Source organism: Anopheles arabiensis, chromosome X, assembly GCF_016920715.1.
Source record: "Anopheles arabiensis isolate DONGOLA chromosome X, AaraD3, whole genome shotgun sequence".
In the NCBI taxonomy this organism is placed as follows: Eukaryota; Metazoa; Arthropoda; class Insecta; order Diptera; family Culicidae; genus Anopheles; species Anopheles arabiensis.
Window position 1 is genome coordinate 24034137 of NC_053519.1, and position 12779 is coordinate 24046915.

Sequence of the window (12779 nt, forward strand, 5' to 3'; positions counted from 1 at the left end):
CAACACAACCATTGGATTGCTACCACCATCTTTGCGACCAGCTCTGCTGTTGGGGGTATTAAAAAGACGAACAATCGAAGCAAACGCGGATGTCATATGCAGACAATTTCTTTCCAATTCAGGTAGCCTAGTGGAAACTAAACTTGAATTGAATTCATACAAAAGAGGATTCTGGATTTGTTTATTACGGCGAGCGTATGGTGCTGCACCTGTCCGTCCAGAATCTGGCGGCTTGTTGGCTTAGAGTCGGTATCATGACGCCGATTGACCGTCAATGCCTTGGAATGGGTTCGGATCGGTAGGTTCATGTCCTTTGGTCTAGTGTATTCCGTGCATTTGTCGCGCCACGGCGGTAGACCCGGCAGCAACAAAGTCAAGACAAACTCTTCCGCGGTACGGATGGCGCTTCAAAGTTCTTTTTCTTATTATTATTCTTGTCATTACGGCCTACGCGATCATGTTGGCCTTTTCAGGACTTGACGTACACGTAGCCGGGTACTTAGTTCTTGCTACGGCGGATGGTTCATACGCGGTTAGAACCCACGACGGACATGCAGATGTGAGGAATGATGGCGGTGCCGCGGGACCGCTCCTATCCAGCAGGAAACTTGCATACTGCAACGGTAACGGGTAACGGCACTAAACTTGCTCTTGCGAGATTGAACTGTCGGGGGCCCCTTCGATCACCAGTCACAGGCTCTAAAATGTTTGCTGACAGGGGGAGGGGGGGGGGGGTACAAATGATTCGCCAGTCTTGGCGCCCCAACGGCCATCCTTCCGAGCGACCGCCTAGTCCGCCTACCGTTAGATCCGCCACTGGAATCATCTGTCGCGAATTCATCGACCAACGCACCACTACAGCCCCAAACTTTTGGCGACCAGCACCTCGAGACCCACCTTCAACGACCCAAGAGCCTGCACCTCTCCATCCTTTGAACACAACAACACACCATCCGTTCACACAAACAATAGCACCATCTACAATAGCACAATCACACAATACGCAAACAATAACACCAGAACAAATGTAATCACCAGAGCAAATTTATGCACCACAGCAGATTCAGCTTCCCTTTCGACAACCAAAACCGATCTGTTTTTCTACTACCAAAACGTCCGAGGTTTACGTACAAAATTAAACGATCTCCGGCTCACTGTATCTAACTCTGATTTCGATGTATGGGTGCTCACCGAGACATGGCTAGACGACTCAATACCATCATCGCTCATCACCGACGACTCTTATCAGATTTTTCGCTGCGATCGTAACTCAGCGAATAGTTCTCACTCTCGCGAAGGAGGCGTTTTAATAGCATGTTCGGCTAATCTATCGTGTTAGGTACTCACTCACACTAACGCTTCGCTCGAATCGCTTTGGGTATGCATCAGACTCAGCCAACGTTCATTGTATGTCGGTGTTATATATATATATATATATATATATATATATATATATATATATATATATATATATATATATATATATATATATATATATATATATATATATATATATATATGTGTATATATATATATATATATATATATATATATATATATATATATATATATATATATATATATATATATATATATATATCAACAGTATTTGACGCTATGCATGACGATATTAGCGCGATTTGCGAAAGAATGCGCGCTACCGACTTACTAATATTATTTGGTGATTTCAACACGCCGTCACTCGCATGGGAATTCCCCCACCCTTCATCAAGACACCTATATCCTCGCCGTTCATCGTCGAGTAATGTCGCTCTCATAGATGGTATGGTGTTCAACTTCATCAACTATCCGATGTAAAAAACGGATTGGGTCGTCAACTTCAGTTTTCGCCAACGCTGCTACTACCGATATTGTTTCCTGCATAAGCCCTTCCGTTGCACCTTTACTCCCATTGGATCGACACCACCCGGCACTTGAATTATCCATTCTGTCTCTGCAAGTTCAACTATCACGCCGCCGCAACAACATTCCCATCGAACCACACCGGCTTGCAGATTCAACTTTAAAAGAATGAACCACTTCATCGAGACATTATCAAATGTCGATTGGTCTTTCATCGAGGATGCGTGCAGCATGGACGATGCAGTTACTGTGTTCAATGCTGTTATTACTTCCACATTCCCTACATGTTGTCCTCGTCTCAAACCCCAACCTTACCCCCTGTGGTCGAATAGGACGCTCAGATCGCTTAGAGCCGATGCACGTCGTTCCCGCCGAATTTTTCACAATAACCGCAATCATTACACCTTACGTATCCATAATTACGCTACAAATGCATACCGCTCCTACAATCGATGGTGTTACTCATCATTTGTAGCACGGCTGCAAGTCCAATTCAGATCGAACCCGCGGTCTTTCTGGCGTTTCTGCAAATCGCGTCAGAAACAGAATGGCATCCCTTCCAACCTATCCCTTAATAATGAGTCCGCTTCTTCTCCCGAAGACTCGAGTAAACTTTTTGCCAAACATTTTTCTAGTGTTTTTGTTGACTCCAGCAGCAGTCCAGTTAATGTTTCTGATTGTCTTGGTCATACACCGTCGAATGTGTTTTCGTGTAATAATGTCTCAATTCATGTCGGTTCTGTGTTGGTTGCCCTATCCAAACTCAAACTTTCTTTTTCCCCCGGTCCTGATGGGATACCATCAGCAATATTAAAGAAATGTTCTACATTTTTGCTCCTCTACTTTGCCTATTATATAATAGATCAATACAGGATGGCTGTTTTCCTCCACTGTGGAAAAAAGCCTGGCTCATTCCAGTCCACAAAAAGGGAGATCGTTTTTAATGTATTAACAATAGGGGTGTGTCCATATTGCGTTCGTCTTCCAAATTGTTTGAGTCGATTGTTCACTCGTCTATTCGTTCTTGTTTTACAAATGTAATTTTAGAACATCAGCACGGATTCATGCCAAAACGTTCAACCTCTACTAACCTAATGTGCCTTGTATCCTCGATCTTTAACAACATGGAGCGTGGCTCTCAAGTAGATACTATATATACCGTCTTTAAAGCAGCTTTTGACTCTATATCGCTAGCCTGTTTACTTTCAAAGCTAGAGAAACTCGGAATTGTTGATTCCCTTCTATCCTGGCTTAAATCTTACCTTTACGGTAGATCTTATTGCCGGAGGTAGAGCCTTTTATTGCCTCTTCTGGGGTACCCCAAGCCAGCGTACTTAGTCCCCTACTTTTCCTACTGTTTATCAACGATTGTGTTTATGTTATTCCTCCTGATGGTTGTTTGCTTTACGCTGACGACATCAAAATTTTCCTACCAGTGTCCTCGTTAACTGATTGTGCGCGTCTACAGGATTACATCGATTGTTTGAATGTTTGGTGTAACTCTAACGGTCTTATTCTGTCTCCGGATAAATGTTGTGTGATTTCATATGGCCGCTCGTCCAATAAGATCGAGCACGATTACGTTCTTTGAGGCACTGTACTTAACGGAGTTACTGTCACATAGGACCTTGGAGTGTGGATCGACGAGAAACTCTCGTTCTAAGAACACATCGAAATCACCCTTAATAAGGCCAATAAAATGCTCGGTCTCATTATTCGCATGTCCTCTGAAATCACTGATCCTATGTGTTTAAAGTCCCTGTACTACTGTTGGGTCCGCCCGATACTTGAGAATGCGTCGGTAGTTTGGTGGCCTGCCGACCTAACACTGATCGATAGGATCGAACGAATCCAGCGGAAATTCACTCGTGTCGCTATCCGTCGTTTTCTTGGACGATCGGATCGAATTCCTTCGTATCCTATCCGATGCCGTTTGCTCGGGCTAGAGACGTTGAGAACGCGCATCTATCACATCCAGTCATATTTCATTGCCTGCCTCCTTTCCAATGACTTGGATGTTCCCTCCCTCCTATCCTCGTTTCCTATCTATGCCCCCTCACGTCGTCTTCGTGACCGACCCCCGCTCCTTATTCCTTCTCGCCAAACTCGCCATGGCCATGGCCTTTCCGCATTCAACGATTCGTATCACCTATTCGACTTCAACGTCCCAGTTTCCCAATTCCGCTCCCGTCTTCGTGACTCCTCATCCCATATGTTTCCCTAGATTATAAGAACATATTTGTAAAACCCTAGAGGCCAACAAATTATTAAATAAATAATAAATAATAATAATAATAAATATTTGAACTAGCGGCGGGTCTAACGGTAAGCGGACTAGGCGGTCGCCGAAGATCTCTAGTCTGTAGTATGCCGTATGTTTACAAGTTGACAGAGTATTAGCGACAAGGGCCCCCGGAAAGATGGTCGTTGGGGCCCCGTGGCTGGAGAACCATTTGCCCCGCCCCCCCCCCCCCCCCCCATTACGGCAATCATTTTAGGACCTATGACCGATGATCGTGAGGGTCCCATGGCCGAAGCCCCCTCCTCCCTCCCCCCACTGACAATTTAAGTATACTGTTCAATCTCCCAACAGCTGTGTGCCACTACTCCCTCCTCCCGGTCATCAGCTACCATTTACAGGGGCCTCAACTCGTCTTTCCGCCTAGGGCCTCCGATTTCCCTACTCTGCCACTGTCATGAACTCCTTCTGTTAACGCTAGGGTTATCACACAGCAGACTGTGTGATAACAACACAGCAGTCAGAGCGCCGTATACATACATACGCGTTATATAGATTTGAGGTGTGTGGTGCAAACCCACGAACAAGAGCGCGGACTTATTACTGGAGAGAGGCCGCGTGTTTTTTGACAGATAAAAAACAGATAGATAGCGAAGAAATCAAGTGAATAAAAACGAGAATATAAAAACAGAGTAAGACACACATTTAGTTACAGTTTTATTTAATAAACCAGAAATTCCGAAAGCAGTATCCTGCGCAATCATTGGTCCTTCGAACCGGATTTCTGGACATAAAAAAAAACTGTAAAATTTTGTGTATCGAGGTTCTTTACCTCAATCACGCGTTGCGTAAGTGAAGTGAAACACATGGTTCTAATACACTCTGTAACAGAAAAAAAGTCTGCTGAATATTTGCTGGTTGGTGAGATGGCTACAGAAACGAAGAAAACCCAAGCGACGATGGTGACGCTGCGATCCCGAGCCCAGATGCGAGCAACAGAAGAGTTTATGAACGGGTTTAACGAGGAGAAGGCGAATCAACTGGCAGAGAGGTTATCCAATTTGGAAGCAGTTTGGAAGGCGTATGAAGCGGCTCAGTTGAAGCTGGAATCGTACGAGGAAGATGATTAGCAGCTGAACGAATTGTTCGACGCACGGAACGCGTTTTATGACAGGTATTGTGCAGCTAAGGGTTTTTTAACGTCACGTAAAACCATGGCAGTCTCTGATCTGGATGCCACGGATACGGGGAAAGGCACAAATCTGGCTAATTTACGTCTACCTAAGCTGGATTTGCCAACTTTCGATGGTAACACGACGGATTGGCTCAGTTTTAAGGATCGATTTGTGTCCATGATCGATGAGGCAGAGGACATGCCTTCCGTAATGAAGCTGCAGTACTTGTTGTCAGTGCTAAAGGGTGAAGTGTCAAAACGTTTCCAGCATGTGCAGCTTACAGCCGACAATTACAGCATAACATGGCAAGCGCTATTAGATAGATATGATAACAAACGGGCACTAAAGCGTGAATATTTCAAGGTCCTGCATGCCATTCTACCGATGAAGGGCGAGTCGACTGAAGAGTTACGCCGGGTTTTCGATGAATTTACTAGGCTGACTCAAGGAATGAGTGCGTTGAAAGAGCCCATAGGACAATGGGATACACCGCTGTGCAATCTGTTGTTCTATAAGTTGGATGGTAGAACCTTATTGGCTTGGGAAGAGTACTGTAGAAAATTACACCGGGTGTGAAATTGGAGGAAAACTTGTGATATTTTAGGAATAAGAAAAATAACGTGTAGGCGGTTGAACTTTCACTTTGCTAATGTGTATTCACTTGTCCGTTTGAGTTCATTTGTACATGCTATAATTCATTACATAGTTCATTTCATCCTCATCTATTTCCCTGTTTATATTGTAGCCTTCAAGTGTTGTCTGTTTCTAATCCCGTTACCATAATCCCATAATTCATGCCAAAATATAATTCAAATAAATATATACATTGAAATTCAAACATTCCGGCCACCAAAAGAGAATTCTTTTTTAAATTTCAAAAATGCCATAAATTCAAATAAAGAAGTGAGCGAGCAAAGTATAAACCTAGCTGACCTATAACACTTGACATCTCGCTAATGTCAACAAGGTTTGTTTACTATATTTCACGTGGTGAAGCTGCGCGACATTCTAACCTTTGCTGCTCAATGGGATTAGGTAGCAATGCGATCCTATTTACTGCTCTGACGATTTCCTTTCCTGTGCCTGTTCGTAGTGTAACTACTCTAACTACACCGTCTTTACCCGGATGTAAAGCAGTTATTCGCCCTTTCGGCCAAACGGTAGGTGGAACGTTATCTTCCTTTACTATAACTAGCTGATTTATTTCTAGCTTGACCGGCGCATTGTTTGCGTGCCTTGCTCTGGCTTGCAGCTGCTGCAAATATTCTGGGTACCACCGGGACCAAATTACTTGTAAATGCTTTTGCACTACTTGGTACTCTTTTAACCGATTGGAAGAAAGCTTACTTAACTCAACCTCCGGTACTGCCTGCATACTACAACCTATCAGAAAATGAGCCGGGGTTAATGCTTCCAAATCAGTTGGTTCGTCGGATAACGGTACCAACGGGCGAGAATTTAAACATTGCTCAACTTGAGCTAAAAGGGTAAGCATATGCTCCTGTGTAATGCTACTAACTCCTATTGTTTTTAGAAGGTGCTTTTTGGCCGATTTTACTGCCGCTTCACAAAGACCTCCAAAATGAGGTGCACGCGGAGGGATAAATTTCCACACCATCTCATTTTCGGCGCACCAATCAAAAATCCCTCTCCTATCAACCTCATCGATTTTTAGCATCTTGTAGATACGATGCAGTTCATGCGCTGCCCCCTTGAATGTTGTTGCATTGTCTGAATGCAATTCAGCAACCTTCCCTCTCCGCGCGACAAAACGACGTAATGCAGCCAAAAATGCAGTCGATGTGAGATCACTCACCAGTTCGATATGAACTGCCCTGGTCGCGAAGCAGACGAATATTGCGATATACGCCTTGGTGGGACTGCGATTGCGGATCGTAGACTTCAACAAGAACGGACCGCAATAATCCACCCCACTCACCGCAAACGGTCTCGTTGGTGTTACCCGTGACTCAGGCAAATCCGCTACCGCCTGTTTCACCAACGTCGGCTTGTTTCTAAAGCAAGTGTGGCACTGGTGATACACACGCTTTACCATATTTCGGCCTCCAATCAACCAAAACTTCTGCCGCAGTATGGTTAACATTGCTTGTGGTCCGGCGTGCATTTCCTGCTGATGGACCCTTTCTGCCAATAGCACTGACAGACGATGTGATGCTGCAAGGACTGTCGGATGCTTCGTTACCTCTGGGATGTTGGCATTACCTAGCCGGCCACCGACACGTAACACACCCTATGCGTCGATGTATGGAGACAACCACTTCAGCTTCGATCTCGCACTAACCTGTTTCCCTCGTTGTAGATCGACCAGCTCTTCCGCGAACGACTCCTGTTGTGCTAGCTGGCACAAACGCAGCTCAGCTTGCTGTAGCTCCTCTGCTGTAAGCGGTAGAACGGAGTGCAGCAACGTCTTGATGTCCGCTTTTACCTTAACGCGCTTGCACGATGATGCCTTGGTTGCCTTAAGCATTGTGATGAACCGCAAGCAGAAAGCCACAACTCTCCTTAACTTGCCATACCTTGAGTATTTGGCGAACAGTATGTTGCTAAAATCACACATCGTAGATGTAGTGACAATGTGTGAGACTGCCAGTCGCTCTTCGATGTCAGCCTCGCCTTCCTTCATCGCCGGTTGATCATGGGGCCACTTCTCTTGTCCGTAGGACAGCCAACTCGGTCCATGCCACCAACGTGTACACTGCAGCAATTCTTCCGGACTCAGCCCGCGCGAGATGTCATCCGCCGGGTTATCAACTCCAGGAACATGGCGCCAGCTGGAGATATGCGTTTCTTCCTGTATTTGTGCCACCCCGTTGGCCACAAATGGTTTTCAGCGACGCGGTGATGAGTTCAGCCAGTGCATTACTGTCATCGAATCTGTCCAACAGATAGCCGTAGCTGACACCTTGAGTGCAGAAACCACCTTCTGAAACAGGTGTACTGCTAGCCGTGCTGCACACAACTCCAACCGGGCGATTGAGTTCGTGGTTGCTAACGCTACCACCTTGGACTTGGCAGCTAGTAATCTGACCTGGATGCCTCTTGCTGATACTGCTCGTACATAGCAGCATGCTCCATATGCTCCTTGTGAAGCATCAGCGAATACATGTAGCTGCAGGTCTTCTGTGCCGGATTGTGAAACAAACCGAGGCACTCGTAATTCGCGTAGCGAGTACAATGTATTGTGCAGCTTTCTCCATTCCTCCTGCAGGTCCATTGGTAGTGCGCGATCCCAATCAAGCGTTTTGCCGTCTTGCTTCAACCCCCATAATCGCTGCAGAAACAATTTGGCAAGTATTACCGTTGGCCCTAGTAGGCCCAGGGGATCGAAGATTCTGGCCGTGTAAGACAAGACCAAACTTCGCGTAAGCTCTTGAGCTGGTCGTGGAAGGTCGACTCTGAACCGTAGCATGTCGTTAGACGGTTCCCAAACCAAGCCCAATGTTGAAATCGCTTGATCTTCCTGCCAGTCTAGAACTGGTTTGATCGCTAGATCGTCGCTCGGAACTCCTTCAAGCGCTTCGGAGACGTTAGATGCCCACTTCTTCAAGAGGAAACCTGCCGATTCAAGCATTTGCGTAATTTGCGTTCGCATTCCAACGGCCTCTACTACATCTTCTGCTCCAGTCAACAAATCATCCACATAAAAGTCATGTAGCACTGGGTCGACTGCCAAAGGGTATTGTTGTTTGTGGTCGTGCGCAATTTGTTGTAGCGTTCGAGTAGCTAGAAATGGTGCTGTTGCGGTACCGTAGGTCACCGTTTGCAACTCATACGTGGAAATGGGATCGGAGGGACATTCACGGTAACGTATGCGCAATAGATTTCGATCGTTTTCACAATGACGAATCTGCCGGTACATGTTCTCTACGTCTGCCACTATTGCGACAGCGTGTTTTCGAAAGCGTAGGATAATTGTAAGCAGATCATCCTGCACTGTTGGACCAATCAGCAGAGTATCGTTTAGCGAGTAGCCAGATGTTGTTTTGCAGGATGCATCAAAAACAACACGCACCTTGGTTGTTGTACTGGTCTCTTTGACTACCGCGTGATGAGGAATGTAGCAATGTGGTTTGTTGTCATCAACGGGTTCCGTGAGTTTGATCATGTGTCCCAACGACTCATACTCTCTCATAAATTTAATATATTCCCTTTCCATTTCAGGATTGGCCTTCAGTCGACGTTCTACACCCAGTAAACGATGATCTGCTATCTCTTTTGACAAACCCAGCGTTCTTTCAGGTTTGGGGCTTCGCGGCAAAGACACAATGTAGCGACCTTGTGCATTACGGCTCGTGGTAGCTACGTAATGTTTTTCGCACATGTCCTCCTCAATTGACAAGGCAGGACCTTCCATAATACTCTCAGCCTCCCAAAACCGCTGGAGCAAGCGTTCGATGGCACCTTCGTTGGCGGCCGTGTGACACAATCGTAGATTGGGGCCAGCAAGTTGGGAAGTATTCCCCGAGACCGCCCATCCAAACGCAGTTTCTATCAGCCATGGCCTTCCGTTACCCAATGACTGTTTCCTTCCAGTATGTATCTCCCAGAACGTGCTTCCACCAATTACAACATCGACCTTTCCCGGAACGTGGAAAGACGAGTCTGCCAACTGTACGTTTGGGATGTTCCATTTCGCAATGTTTAAGGGAATGGTTAGAATTTCAGCTGACGGAGTCTTGAGCACTAGAAATTCCATTGACGAATGGAAGTCTTCTCCTAGCGATCGAACGGTCGCTGTGATGGAACCCTTCACGTGCTGTTTGATTTGCCCTATACCCGATACAGCAATGCTTACTTTGGACAGCGGTGTCAACAGTCGATGGACCATAGATTCGGAGATAAAGTTGCACATCGATCCGGAATCTAACAGTGCTCGTGCTGTATGTTTATTGCCATGATCATCTACCAGTTGTAGTTGGACTGTTTCCAGCAGAACCACTTCATCATCCGACTGCGCAACCATTGTGACAATTGGCGTTACGTGCAGCAAGGAGTGATGGCGTGCGTTGCACGTAGTGCATTTAAACGCGGAACGACAATCCCTCACATGATGACTGCGATTGAGGCAGTTCCAACACAGTCGCTCACGGGTGGCTACTTCACGGCGTTGCTGTACGTCCTTTCGCAAGAATGCAGGACAATTGCGCAGATTGTGAAGCTCTGCACAACCCAAAACACACTGTTGAGCTGAAACATTCGGCGAAGTTCTCCTTGCAGTTGCAGCATTGCCCATAATTCTCGGCCTATGGTCGGAGACCCTTCTGTTGCCGTCCACCATTCTCAAACTGCCTTCACCGCTATTGGAAAACTCGCGCGATGATTTTAATATTCGTACACGATCTTGCAAAAAGTCTACTAATTCCTTGTACTTATCTTTTTTATGTTGCGCTGAGTGGTTCTCCCATGCCAGAATAGTCGACGGATCCAGCTTCATCAGAAGCAGGTTGGCGAGCGGCGTGTCCCAGGTGTCCACCGGTTCGTCGAGCTTCTTCAGCCCGTTCACATGCCGCGTGAATTCATCGACGAGCAGCGCCAAATCGTCCACGTTGTCACAGCTCACTGCCGGCAGGTGATGAATTTTCCGATAGTACTCCCGGATCAGCGTACGTGGATTATCGTACCGCTTCAGCAAAGCAGCCCACGTCACCTCGTAATTGTCTGCTGTCAATGTGGTGTGCTCGAAAAGCAAACCAACCTCGCCCTTCAAGGAGGACAGCAGATACTGCAGCTTCATTATATTCGGTATCTCACTGGCACTGTCAATCATCGCCACAAATCGGTCGCGGAACGTTAACCACTTGGTGGAATCGCCATCGAACGTAAGCAATTCGATTTTTGGAAGCCGCAAATTTACTGCACCTGATCGTCCCGAACTATTGAGTGTCGAGCTCGCTAATAGCATCGACTCATTCGACATATTTTGCGCGGCCGTAGGAGGTGGTTGCTTTCGTAGAAGAAAGCCCTTAACGCGACGATACCGTGTATCCATATCACACCGCTCAGTTACACTCGCATCTGTGGCCTCCTCATCGAGTTCCATCACTTTCGCATTTGCATGTAGGAAGTCCTCATAATACCTTTCTAGTTGTTCCAAACACACTGGTATTTAACTGGCATTTTCCTCGAAGTAGCCGATCGTAAACTGTTCTATATTTTTCACCAATTCGACCGCTTGATGCCTTTTCAGTTGCACCGATTTCAACTTCTTCTCCATTTTTATTTTAAAAATTGGCGCGAAAGTTCACTGACTTCGCACAGCTTGCACGAAAGTTGTACGCAACGACGATCACGATTGGCGCGAGCTTGATGCGCTAATGGTTGCTTACAAGGATGGCGGTTTTCGCAATGGTTCCAACGGTCGGCGTCACCTTTCTCACGAACTAGAATACGCACGCACGAAATGTTTTTATCAACACGGAAAAAACGAAACAAGAATCACAGCACACTAAAGTCAGATTTGCCCGTGATAGCGGGGCAACCCACGTTGTGATTTGCGCAACACAACGGATAGCAAACGAATAAGTCCACACTTTGGTTCACACCAACGGTCACGGAGTGCCGTTTTCCCAAAATTAAGGCCACGTAGTGTCCGTACACAAATTTTCACTGCACGTAGTGCTTCCTTTCACGATCCCCTTCGAAGGACCAAATGTAGAAAATTACACCGGGTGTGAAATTGGAGGAAAACTTGTGATATTTTAGGAATAAGAAAAATAACGTGTAGGCGGTTGAACTTTCACTTTGCTAATGTGTATTCACTTGTCCGTTTGAGTTCATTTGTACATGCTATAATTCATTACATAGTTCATTTCATCCTCATCTATTTCCCTGTTTATATTGTAGCCTTCAAGTGTTGTCTGTTTCTAATCCCGTTACCATAATCCCATAATTCATGCCAAAATATAATTCAAATAAATATATACATTGAAATTCAAACAAGTATACTAGTAAGGATCAGGAAGATTTGTATACCAAGATGCAAGAGTTTTTACAAAGACGGCTGAGAATCCTTAGTGCAACAGTTCAATCGACCTATGAAGTATCAAGATCGAGTGTGGGCAAGGTAGCCGGCGTGAAGCATCATAAGGGTATTGTGTGTGTCAGCACCGTGCCACCCGCTATCCTCCGCTGTTATGCATGTGCACAACAACACTACTTACATCAATGTGAAATGTTTAAAGGAATGCAAGTAGCTCAACGTGAGGAGGTTATCACATCGAATAAGCTGTGTCGGAATTGTTTTCGAGTTGGACATATAGCCCTGCGATGTAATTCGAAATTTAAATGCCACAAGTGTCATCAGCGCCACCACACACTCTTACATGTCGATCCGATTGTGCAAAATCCATCTCCAGATAACATTGTGGTTGCAACTACTGCCGCATCAAGAAATACTATTGTTTTACTACAAACCGCGTTGGTACAGGTGATAGATGATAATGGAAAAATGTTTGATGCAAGAGCATTGTTGGACTCTGTTT

The 12779-nt window shown here is 45.7% G+C and overlaps 1 protein-coding gene across 1 annotated transcript; it reads right to left on the bottom strand.

The window, feature by feature from the left end:
• Positions 1-5907: 5907 nt before the first annotated feature.
• On the bottom strand, positions 5908-11338 carry LOC120906234. The gene has a single exon (XM_040317748.1). It carries the CDS (start codon positions 11336-11338, stop codon positions 8126-8128), a length of 3213 nt encoding a protein of 1070 aa, XP_040173682.1. The 3' UTR covers positions 5908-8125.
• Between the last annotated feature and the right edge of the window lie 1441 nt (positions 11339-12779).

Coding starts and splice junctions, on each gene's coding strand:
- LOC120906234 (XM_040317748.1), bottom strand. CDS start 11,338: ATGGAACTCGATGAGGAGGCCACAGATGCGAGTGTAACTGAGCGGTGT.